Source organism: Syngnathus scovelli, chromosome 14 (genome assembly GCF_024217435.2).
Source record: "Syngnathus scovelli strain Florida chromosome 14, RoL_Ssco_1.2, whole genome shotgun sequence".
Taxonomy (NCBI): Eukaryota; Metazoa; Chordata; class Actinopteri; order Syngnathiformes; family Syngnathidae; genus Syngnathus; species Syngnathus scovelli.
In genome coordinates this window covers 14,026,444-14,038,724 of record NC_090860.1, presented here as the reverse complement: position 1 = coordinate 14,038,724, position 12,281 = coordinate 14,026,444, and the positions used below count along the sequence as shown (strand labels likewise).

At 44.3% G+C, this 12,281-nt stretch overlaps 1 protein-coding gene across 15 annotated transcripts in view; it reads right to left on the bottom strand.

Moving 5' to 3' along the window:
- The window catches only part of myt1lb (myelin transcription factor 1-like, b), a 64,980-nt gene that overhangs the window by 14,889 nt on the left and 37,810 nt on the right, over positions 1-12,281 (bottom strand). For all 15 annotated transcript variants that reach the window (XM_049740513.2, XM_049740512.2, XM_049740514.2 and 12 more), the window contains exons 5-8: positions 8,917-9,332; positions 5,860-7,050; positions 3,361-3,495; positions 1,038-1,128 (exon numbers count right to left, since the gene is read on the bottom strand). In XM_049740513.2, coding sequence (XP_049596470.1) covers positions 1,038-1,128; positions 3,361-3,495; positions 5,860-7,050; positions 8,917-9,332 — 1,833 coding nt within the window. The remainder of the gene's footprint in view (positions 1-1,037; positions 1,129-3,360; positions 3,496-5,859; positions 7,051-8,916; positions 9,333-12,281) is intronic.

Below are 12,281 nucleotides of genomic sequence, written 5' to 3'. Positions count from 1 at the left end.
GCCAATGCATTGTAATCAGTCTCATGTGAAATATGGCATCATGATCGAGGGGAAGAACTTAAAGCCCTCAGAGAGTGAAGGCTTTTATGGCAGTCAGTTCAAAAATAAAATCAATGGGTGAACATTAGGCTATGTTAAATTTCAAAATGCTGCACGGTCGGGTTCAGATGAAAGATGCTTTGATATTTCTGATGAGACTTTGGTTATCTGTGTGCTTGTTTTTGCCCCTCTGCATTTAGCAAGTATACCCTGGCCTCCATGTCGGTGTCTGATTGTTAGCTTCATTCGCTCTCGTTGGCTTGACCTGACACTTTGGTGTCTTAGTCACTCGTCTGCCTTCCTACCCTTCCGTACTGCTCAGTCTTGCCTTGTCTTGGGTGACTCTTAAGCTTTGATTCACGCTGCAAGTCTCAGGCTCTAAATCAGATTTTTATTTTTATTTTTTACATGTGAGCAATATCCAGTATTTTTGTGTTAACAGTGTGTACTCTGCAGTTGCATTGATATAAAATTCACACCATATTTCATTCTGTTGTCCTGGTCTGATGTTTGAGAATACTGTGAATATTTATTTATTTTATAATATTTATTATTATATTTATGTATTTATTTTATAATATTTATTTGAATAATTTTCCTTCCAGGTATTGTTCACTTTGCGTGGGTGGTTTAGGTCCAACCTGCCTTAACTATTTCATTGTTGTACAATTTCATAACGTGTGTTGTCCTCACTATATGTTAATTGGAGCAAAATGACATAACATTCCAGGTGGATCAAAAAAGATGTTGCAAACAAAAACAAACACTTTGAGAAAAAAACCCAGCAGACAATGAAACCAACATAACATCGCCGATGGGGGTACTGATCCCCATCAAGCCAACAATAGGTTCATAATAACGCACAAAATAATGATTGGATGGAAGGGGAAAACGTCAAATGAAGATCTCACGTCCATACCAACTGAAATAAGATCCCACAGAAAAAAAGGGGAGATGGATCGAGCCTGTTTCTTCCGGGCAGGCCGTCCGTCACTTACCTCCGATGGGAGTTTCTGTTGCTATTGACATGGCCGCGTCCAGTGCAGCCAGGCGTAGGACACTTAAGAACGTTCTCATACATAGCCACAACTTCATAGCGACAGGAGACAGGAGTGAGAAACACGCAAGGTTAGGAGCCCCTCGAAACCACGCATGACTTCTATTAGCGTGTGAGCTTGGCATTATAAACATCATTAAGGAATGAGCCTGCGTGAACCCAAATGACCTCTTCTTCATTTTAATGAACGCAAGTTTGAAAGGGCAGGCAAGGTTTCCCACCATATTGCTTCCACTTATCCGAGCCTTTCCAATTAATATTCATGCAATCGGCACAGTCATGAATAAAAAGGAGCCATTTAGGTTCAGCAAGACGCAGAAATGGAAGGGGGGGAAGAATCGGGGCCATGCCGAAAGCAGATTCAACCGACGGCAGACAATCATGCAAAACACATGTCTTGAAATCAATAGACGATCCCTTCCCTCTGTTATTTGCGCTTTGCTATCGCCGGCACGTCGTTAGCGTGGGTAGCCTGGTCCTCAATACCGTTTACCGTTAAAACAGTCCATAACTGTCTCACGCCCCGTGGCAAGCCGCCAATTAGATTAATGATCTATGGATGTCGGAGAGGAGCTGTCGGAGCACTGCAGGCAGGGGCGGCGGGAAGGGTCGCGGCGACACCGTGGCGTGCCGGGCCAAACCCCATCGGCATCAGCTTCATCATTATCGCCCCCTTAAACTTTCACCCCTCATCATCCTCTTTGCCTTACATACTAATTGGTGTTCGGCGCAGGTAATTGGAAGAAGCCTGCCGCCGCCGCAACTTGCCACAAGCCAATACATTATGCATAGCCCGGATTTGTCCTGCCCTCTGCAAAGAGGCAGGAAATTGAAGCAGCGCAAAATAGTCTTAATCAAATTGCAAGATGGGGAGGAAAAAAAGGGGAAGGAATACGTACAAGGATGCCAACTGTTTGTGGAAGCAAACGCATTGTGCGTTACATGTGCAAATCACATTTTAAAGTAACAATCAATACTGGGGAGAAAGAAAGAAAGCAAGCTAAAAACGAGCAAATGGCGAAGGGAATTAATGAATTTGAGATATAATTTAATTGTCATTTTTCACATTTCCCAAGGAGCTGTCTGGCTGCACTGTGTGATTTCCCAATTAAATGAAACCACTGCATTAATAAAACATAATCTATCCAGCACAGCAAATGCATTAACAGCAAAAAAGAAGAGCCTGTCGCTGAGTCTGCCCTGCAGGTAGTCACTTGTGTGGCATGTTGTCATCTTCACCTTTAAACTAGTCAAGCAAAGACTCTCTCTGTCTGTGTGAGACTATTGAACACTTATTGACAGGACGTTAGCGATTGGCTGACGAGGCAGAGACCAGCCCGATGAAGCAGGTCACCTTTTCCACTGCACAGTCTGGGTGTCATCCTTGAGCACCAAAGGCAAGGGCATGTCCACCGCGATATTAGCTAGTATATTATTTGATCGATCATTTCGTCATGTTGTCATTCTTGGAGTGAAATAGTGAGAAAAGTTTTAAAAGCAACTCCATTTATCTGATATATTCACAAAACTCTATCAGCCAAGTTAACAAAACATTTTAGACAAAAGTAAGTAGGTCGATAGTAGGGACGTGCGGTCAGCAAGTGAGGCACTGCCTCACCTGTCATCATGACAAGTAAAAAAAATAATAATATGGATTAAAAAAACGAATATTAATTCATATTTGTCCACAATCGATATAGGCTATGCCGATTTCATTTGAAAAATGATTGAGTCCAGTTTCATAACCCTTCAAAAAGAGCCTACCAACCAATAATGCAATGCAGAAGTTCTGCTAAAATCTCCATTGTGATCCGCAATCTCAGATGTTTTTTCATGCAAATCACTTCTACGCTTATTAGGTTGCGCAAACATAATACTCATAAACATCTTGGCGGAGGTAATGAAACCTTTCAGCCAGTCATACATGCTGTGACAAACAATGAATCTGACCGCACAAGTGGACATTAGCAGTGTGTAGAAAGTGGGCCTCATGCAAAAACACTCATCAATTTCTGCATTGAACAGATCAACTTCCCATTTCATACCTCATCACCACGGCACACTAAGCAGGCAATCAGCGAACAAAACTATGGCTGCATGCAAAAGGTCACCAGAGAAGTGGCGCTGCAGGCCTTCACTATCAAACAGATCCACAAACACGTAGCGAGTCCGACTCAGCAGTGATCACAGGGAGGCATGCGGAGTGACATGGAAGATTGAAGGCCACGGGTTGGCTGCTGCTGCTTTGAGAGCAGATGGCTTACTTTCTGGTGGCACTCTGTCTTTGTGCGGACAGCCCGACAGGCTTCGATGGTGAGGGTACAAGCCAGTCACGTGACCCGTGCCGTCGCAGCCCGGTGTTGGGCACCGACTCTCTTTCTTGTCTGCGCGCGAAGCATCTGTGCCAAGGAAAGATCAAATGAAGCACAATTGGTCAAAGGTCAAATTAATATATTTTCAAATAGTCAGTTTTGCTGAATTCTCTTTTTTTTTTTGCATGACCTTAACCTTGGACATTCATTGAAATAATGAAAAATTCAACCTTTGGCAGTGATTGGAGAAAACATTTTTGGGTCAACACTTTGTATTACAATAATTCATTTCAAATATCAATATAAATCTATATAAGTGGTTCAGAAGTTGAATGAAAGAATATATTATTAAATGTCATCATTCCATCGAAATGTTTTGGGCCTTCATTTGAATGAAATATTTATTACTTTGCTGTCTATGAAGAAAAAAAACAATTCCAAACGGTGACTGCGTATGTACAACAGAAAGGTCGGTGACCTGCAACAAGTCTTCCAATTGTCTTTTCTTCAACAAGCGAGTGTATGACAACTGGCACAGAAAACTCCATTCTTCCTTTGCTTACTTCTTTTTTTGCAGAGCTTATCAGCTTGTGTTACCAAAATGCAGCACTATGACAGACTGCAATGTTCATTAGGCGCTACAGGCAAACCCATGCGCGGCTGATTAAAGGTTTCCAACTCTGTAACTCCTAAGGCACTTAGTGACAACCCCACAAAACCCCCAGAGGCTACGAAATAAGAACAAAGAAGAACAGAATCAAGTGAGGAGTAGGGTTAAGAAGAGGTGACATAGAGCACACCCACACTTTCACCCAAATCAAATGTCTGTGTAGAGGCGGCTGTGTGTTGTCGTTCATTTTTTCCCCTCCCTCCCTCCCTCCCTCCCTCCTCTTCTGTCTGGCTTTGATATAAAACAGTATTTTGATCATTTGACTCGTTAGGAACGGCTTCTTTCGAGGCCCTGGCTGTAATAAAATACAAATAAAAATGTTAACTGCATGCCCCGATATACCCACTTTTGGTTGCCAGCCCTTTTTGGGAGGAAGGGATATTGATTGCGGGGCTGTGTTTTGCATAGAAAATGGCCTCCATTACCATACAATGGCTAGATAATTAATGTGCAGTCAGCGGGCCTGTTGTTCCTTATCGGTCATTCGAGGAGCCCTCTATTCTCGTGGTAACCCGGTGCATCTTTTTGCCGGACCGCCTTCATCCCTGACCCCCCTCTTCCCCGCCTCAATCTCTTCCCCACGCTGCGTTTTATAAATCACCGAGAGGAACCCCGCCGAGCGAGTGTCTGCTACTATCGTCTGGCCGCTATCTAGATTATTATCAGCCTCTTTATTTCGCCGTCATTCGAGCGCAGAGCGTGCAGAAGACTCTCCAAATTAACATTTGTGTGGCATTTACGTTGCGAGATATACCTGCTGAGAATTGTGTGGCATTTGAGGTTTAATATCAGCCTGCTGTGAATTAGCATGCTCTTATTTGTGTCTCTTGTCTAAATATCCTGTGTGGGGAGAAATAATTTCGCCTAATTAAGGCAGAACATTACTGCAATAAAAAGATATTATGAGAGAAATCATTTGGAGTGAAGTGCATTCAAACAAGCCGGAATGAGTTTTGCACTTTCTCTGAACAGCCTGCAGACAGCCAGCGTAACCACAACTCATGTTTGGTTTGTCCTTCTGTGAGCTCCGCTGAAAATCCGAATCTAACAGTAGGGTGTAAGCATAGTAAAGGAATGTAGAAATTAATTCTCTGCAAAGACTTCCTCTTCCCCGAGTCCTTAAAAGTAGGTTTAAAAATAGGAGGCTTTACCCCAAGCTGCATCCCAGGGATGAATGTACGACCCTAACAGGCCGTGCAGATTGCCATTACTTATGCCTGACAAGCCTAGCCTCTGATGTTTCCATGCTGGCCTATTTTAACAACATAAGATGCTGCTGCTGCCGCTGCTGCTGCTGCTACCAAGATTCAAATTTTCAAATTGGCTTGTCCTGAGGTGATACTGAGGAAGCCAGAATGTATCTGGGTTATCTGCTGTCTGCAGAAAAGGATGGACACTAGAGAACAGTGGTCGCTAATAGATTATACTGTATTTGAGTCTTGCAATGAAGAAAAAAAGTGACCCAGACGTTGTAATGAGTACATCAAACAGCTGCATTCAAAAAGATGCTATGTATCAAAATGTTCTTTTATTTCCCGAGTATTGTTTTAATTAGCACATCTACATTACAGTCAGAAGGTTCTGTCCATATTATTATTATTATTATTATTTTACAGATTTTGTATAGTATCACACTGACAAGTATTTACTGTATATATCTATTTTGATATTATTATTATTATTCAGATTTTGTATAGTATCACACCATATTAAATTATTTAGCGTAAATATGTATGTTGAGGGATCATTTTGATCTGCGCATGGTTGTGTTCAGCACTCACCTTTATGGTAGAAAAGCTTCTTCATTCCATCAGGGAGTCGGCCTTTCCGCTCAACGGCATAGGCATGCCGTGAGCCGTGGTCGTCGTGGCCGTACCTCACGCCGTCTCTCCTCGCTGCTTCCACCTCCATTTTATCCCGCAGCGCCTTGGCACGTTGGGACTCCAGCGCAATGGCCTTTTCCAACAACGACAGGTTACCTTTTGTCATGTCAAACACTTCCTCGGACCTGTCTGACGTGACGGAGGCCGTGTCTTCGTCAAAGTCCCGGTGGTGAAAACGCTCCCCCTGCGCGCAACTGGCGAAGGCCTTGGATCGCGGGCTCAGTTGCTCCTCAAGCTTCATCAGATTGTCCATGTCGGAATAGTTTCTGTCCAGCGTTCGTCTGTCGTCCTGGCTGTGCTGGAAGTCCCCGTAGCCGTGATGCTGGGGCTGCTGGTTCATGTCCCCGCATAGGTAATGATTCTGCTGGAACGAGCCGTTGCGGTCGGCGGGTTTTGTTTCGCTCAGTTTCCGAGCAAGATCGAAGCATTGATTCCGTAGGCACTCCAGACTGCTTAGACACACTTCCTCGTCGCTGTTTTCAAATGGTCCGTTCCCAGTACTCTTATTTAGTCCGTTCCCCCCGCCGTGCACACCGACGCCGTTGTGGGAACAGTCTCCGTTTCCATCAATGCCTCCCTCGTAGTCCTGTCCTTCTAAATTGTCCGACAACACGGCACCGTGTCCCTGTGCCAGAAGTTTGAGCGAGTCCACGGTCTCTCGAACCACGTCGCTATGAACGTCCAAACTCAGATCGTTCTGATTGCCTGTTGGTGCTTCCTCGTTCTCTTCCTCTTCTTCTTCTTCTTCCTCCTCCTCTTCCTCCTCCTCCTCTTCTTCCTCCTCTTCTTCCTCCTCCTCTTCTTCCTCTTCTTCATCTTCCTCCTCTTCCTCCTCCTCCTCGTCTTCCTCTTCCTCTTCCGCACTGTGAGAGGAGTTGCTGTTCATCTCGGACTCCGTCATGGCCCGGTTGGCGGCGTCTTCCGCGATCTTGCCCAGGTTGAGCAGCGACTTGGCCACAAGCTCGTCGTAGTTCTCATACTCGTCGTTGTTGTTGTCGTCCTTCTCCATTGCGGGACCCGACTTGGCGTTCCCGCCACCTTCACCTCCTCCTCCACTGTTGACCTCACCACCGCTCATCGGCTCCTCATCTGTTTAGAAACAAAGAACAAACATCTTTTAATTTCATATACATCATCTTGTTGGAGCAGATATCTGCTTCCACTCATAACGTACTTTGAGAGTCTTGCCAGTAGCTTGTATTCTGAGTTGTGAATCAGTACAGAAAATTACATTGCGGTCTGAGATTCCAAGAAGATACGTTCCTCGGAAATGTCGCCAAGCTGTTGGCCTTTAATTTTGAATCGCAATCATAAGTGCTTTGACTGAATTCACGTCACATTTGGACATTGCAGTTCAATTACGATACAAATGTTCATGTTGTTCAAGTCAGAATTGCAAATATTTTGTTTAGCACCAAATGTTCCTATATAGACAGAGCTACAACATTCGAAGATGGGCACTACTGCTACTTCACCGCTAAGGAATGTCACAAATGTCCAGGCTGGTATTTTGACAGTCCTAGTCTTGCAGCAGAAGCCTCCTGCATTGGTACGGTTGAATTTTCCATGCTATGACACATGGCACAGGGAAGCAATTAGAGGAGCAATCACAGTACACAAAAGGAATGTGGAAGTGAAACAGATTAAGGGAGGAAACGGGACGCTAGCCTGCCGTGAATTGGCTTTGGATTAGCTACAGAGATGTACAAGCCACAGAGGAACACAGCAGAAGCTCCAGGATGTCACCTCTATTACCTTTATGTGATTGGAATCTACAATCCGGAACCGCTGTCATGTGGAGCATAATACTTGATGCATATGGAGCGATTTCTTTTGCACTTCTATGAGGGGAAAAACTGCCAATGAAATGCTGTAAGGCATTAAATTCTAATCAGGCAAATGATATTATGATTACAGAGCTCAGTGCTTAGAATGACTCGGATTAAATATTTGCCGGTAAAATACGTGGGAAGGTGAGGAGCCAGTTTGGGCGTTGAAGGCTCGGCTCGGCCGCGGGACGTAATGAATCGGTCTGGGATGGTGCTTTCACATGTCTGCGAGAAAATAAGAGCACGGCTGCTCAGGCGCCACATCAACACTTTGGGTGGGTAGAACGGAGCGTCAAACGGGGTTAACACACTTCCCCCTCAGAGCCTCACTCTTAATTGGACTTGAAGGCACTGTCAGGTCCAATCGCCATGCGGGGGTGCAAAGCAGAGTCTGCTGGAGAGAAACCTGCCAAATCTGGTGTTAGGCACGTCAAAGAAGTTAGGGGGTCGGTAGGGGGCAACATATGGGCTAGAAGTCTCAAAAATACCAGTCACAAACTACTACTTTTAGAGTCAGAGTACGGTTCTTATAAAAGTGAAGTGGTTAGCATGTCTGCTTCACAGTTAGGAAGTCTGGCTTTGAGTCTGTACGTGGAGTTTCTTGACACTCATGGTGTCCTCCAGTATTCCCAACACAAGGCCCGGGGGCTTGATCAGGCACGCCGCCTCATTTTATGTGGCCCACAAATCATGTCATCAGTTCCTAAACTGATTTCAGAAATACTCAACATCTTCATCTTAGGTGGAAACATGTTAAGGTTTTAAAAATGCCGCCATTGCATCAATGGAGTGTAATAAAAGCTTTTTTTATATATCGCCAGTAAGTAAAAAGAGTCAGGGAATGAATGAATGAATGAATCATATAAACAAACATCTCAAAGGAATATTGGATCACAGACAAGTTGTTCTTCCAGAATGTTGCTACTGATCTCATTCCTCATTCGGATGCAAAACACAATGTTTGAACATCATGTCGACCAGCCCCAAATACTTCACACAGCCCATCAAATATGGAAATACCAGCATGAATATGCAAATGATGCACACCAGCAACTTTCTTTTTTTTTTTAAATCATGATAATGAAATTCCAGCACAGTTTTCTGATGTGAATTGCAATTTACTCACCTTGCCCTTGCTCCCCTTCCTCCTCCTCTTCCTCCTCCCCCTCTTCATACTCCTCCACCGCCACGGTCTCCTCCTCTTCCTCGTCCTCCTCCACTCTCTCTTCCTCTTCCTCCACATCTACCTCTTCCTCAGCCTCCCCTCTCGCCACCTCACCTTCCTCATGCTCCATTTGCTCTTCATTGTAGTCCATATAGCCTTCAACCTCCTCCACCTCCCCCTCCTCCTCCTCTTCCTCCTCTAGCGCACCATCCTCTTCCTCCTCCCTGTCGTCCATCTCCTCTGTTCCATCCGTCTCGTAGCACTCCTCCATTGTGGAGTTGTCCATGTCGTCTAGGTAGGTGCTTCTTTTGGGGGAGGTCTCCAAGGTTTGCCTGTCTAGACTCTTTCTCTTCTTGGCCACGGGGCATCCATACACACTGCACGGGAGAGATAAGAGAGAGACGCCATTAGCGCTTAGCCTCACCTGGACAGAAATGTTCACTTTCTCTGCCGGGAGTTTCTTTGTGTCTCCGCAAAGATGTGCACATGCAGTTATGACAGCAAAAAAAAGTCTTGATATTATTTCATAATAATATTAATTATTTTATATTAATATTATTAAATATTATAGTAGTTGAATGATTGCATTCAAATTGAAATACAGTATTTTTGTTTTGAACTGAACAAAGGATTCGTTCACTTTTTTGCAGGTCAAATCAAATTGGGGAAACCAAAAGGCGAAAAAGAAAAGCACTCTCAGAGATGAACTCAGCACATCAAAAGACCACTAAGTGGCTGTCTGGAAATGTGATTAAAGGGGAAAAAGTACAACAAATCTGATTAAATGAATCTTGCCAAAGTGTGAACAATTTTAACGCATTACACTCGGTTCTCCTTTTTATTTGGAGGAGGAGAAGAAATCCAAATGAAATCACCGGTGTATTTGTTGAGGCTATCGACCTCACAGGATGAAACTTTCTTCACACAAATACCTGAGCATGTGTGTTTTCCCGTTTGGACTTTGACTAAGAGCGTGTGCACGTGTGTGGCTGTGTGCACAAATCTAGCACATTTGAACAAAAGCAACCCACACAGTCAGAATTATGATGAGCCCTGAGTGTTTTGGCCATCAAATAAAAGCCCTTTCCAAGCTTGGAGCTAAACACGTTTTGGGCACGTTCACTCGGCTGTGAAATATCCCTGGGCTGCTATTTTACAAACGCTCACACAACCTCTGGATATTTCCCTTGGCCCGGCTCTACTTTTACACACACACGGAAAAAAGAAAAAAAAATGCTTTAACTGAGTGAATGGTACAAGCTTGTGTACTGAATTTGAGAATTATAGCGATTATATAAATAGATTTTGGGGGAGTTTGTGTCTGTTGCTTCTTTGGCTTAGGAGAGGTGGCTTTGTTTTCAAATGTTTCATATTCACAGCCATAAAATCTCACTTATGAGTTAACGTCGAAAACTTTTTTTCGGTCAGACATTTTAATGCCCCATTAAGGCCTTGTGTTTAAATTTATGGATTCAACTTTTTAAGGATCTGCCTGTCAGCCATGTTCCTTCCCTTTTTTTGGATGTCCATCAGTCAGTCAGCGTCCACACTGCCTGGCAGGCTCAATCTCACTCTGCCCAGGGATTCCTTAATGGTCTGACCCCCTGGCCCCTTCTGCAACCAGGGGCCCTATTTCATTAATCCAAACCCGCATGGAAACTCATTCCCTGCCTGACAGGCAGGCCTCTGCCCCAGGGCTGCATGAGGGTCTGTGGGCCAGTGTGTGTGTTTGTGTGTGTGAGCGTGCATGTGTGTGGGGAGCAAGCTGCAGCACTGTGAGTGCTGTGATCAATAGTGTTTTCAGCCAAACACCTGAAAATCACATTAAAATGCCACTCCTCTGTTCCAGGACTCTCCAGATAAATCAAGGGCAGGTCCCAGTAAGTTAGCTGCTGCCAAGACAGGAGAGGAGAAAAGGTGAAAGGGGAATATGAATGTCCCGCACATGTTTCACCCCCCCCTCCCAAAAAGATAATAAGGTCATGCATCAAAAGATCAACCCCTAACCTTATTGGCACATAGCTTTGTGTATTTTTGCTCTTGAATTACTATTAAAAAATAAATAAAACGACGGTACTGCTGCAATTTCCACATCTAATGGATTGTGTCGCTCAGCTCTTTATTGTACCTAAAAGGATTCAAGTGCTCTTCACTCTTTGGGGTCACAATCAAAACAGAACAGGCAGTAAACATGCAGTAAAAGCCGTCTTAATATTCAACCTACAACATCATATTTGACTCCGAAAGTTCAAATGATCCAGTTGTGTTTGAAGCTACCAGAGGAAAATCTTATGTAAATGATTTTTAATCCCGCTGCGTTGCCTCTTGGGTCTCAGGTGTCCTTATGTCCCTGAGCTGTCAGCTTGTTGTGGAACTGGGAGAGGAATCCAGTATTTGCCCGAATGCTCCCGAATCTCATTGATGACTAAACACCAGGAAGCCTCCACAGCTCCATCCCACGTTCCCTGATACTGTCACTGTGTGACCTTGGATGCGACATTCCTCATCGCAGCCAAGTATCAGCCCACTCGCTCCACTTGGTGTTAAAATTGGTTAGTTTAGATCAATAAGAAATATCGTGTAAAGATTTCCAGGAAAATTGTATTTGGTTTTATTCAATTTATTTAATTTATTTCTTTATTGGGGACCCCAATTACTAATGCCTTGTGTTATAATTTTGCTCTCTACTGCTTCAAGATGTTGCGATGTCGATAGGAAAGTTTGATTGGTCAAATGAAAACACTTGTTGAGTACTAATCACAAACGGAATCAACGTCCCTCTCTGGTGTCCCCTGGGAAATCCTCAAGGATGAAAACGCAGGAGAGGTAGCAATCAAAGAGGAAACGGGCTTCCCATTGTGAAAAAGACCACTTCATATTTTATGGAGTGGCTACCCTCAGCATTCTGGGATGGAGCAAATTCTATTACACTTTGAGAAAGTGGCCCTTACATGCAGAAATAACACTTGATGCGAGGAAAGCCCATTTGTGGAGCCTTAATGTGAGACAGGAGAGGGGAGAAGCAAGAGACGGAGGGCTCCCATTTGGCTAATTTTAGGTGACAGCTGAGCGACTGGCGGAATGCGACAGCGTTGCGTGCCACCTTTATTAGCAGTCATATTAGCCGCTCTTCTCAGCAGGGGCAAAAGCTTTAGCCAGTCATTAGCATTGCATGTTATTTGTCTCCATGACATAAGGAGGAGGCTGCCTCTTCCCCCTTCTCACTGCAGATTTTTCCTCAATAATCCTCCTCTCCTGTCACCCAACTTCCTCCCAGCATATTTCTCTCCTCCCTGCATCACCTCAGCTGCTCCCATCCCTTCCCT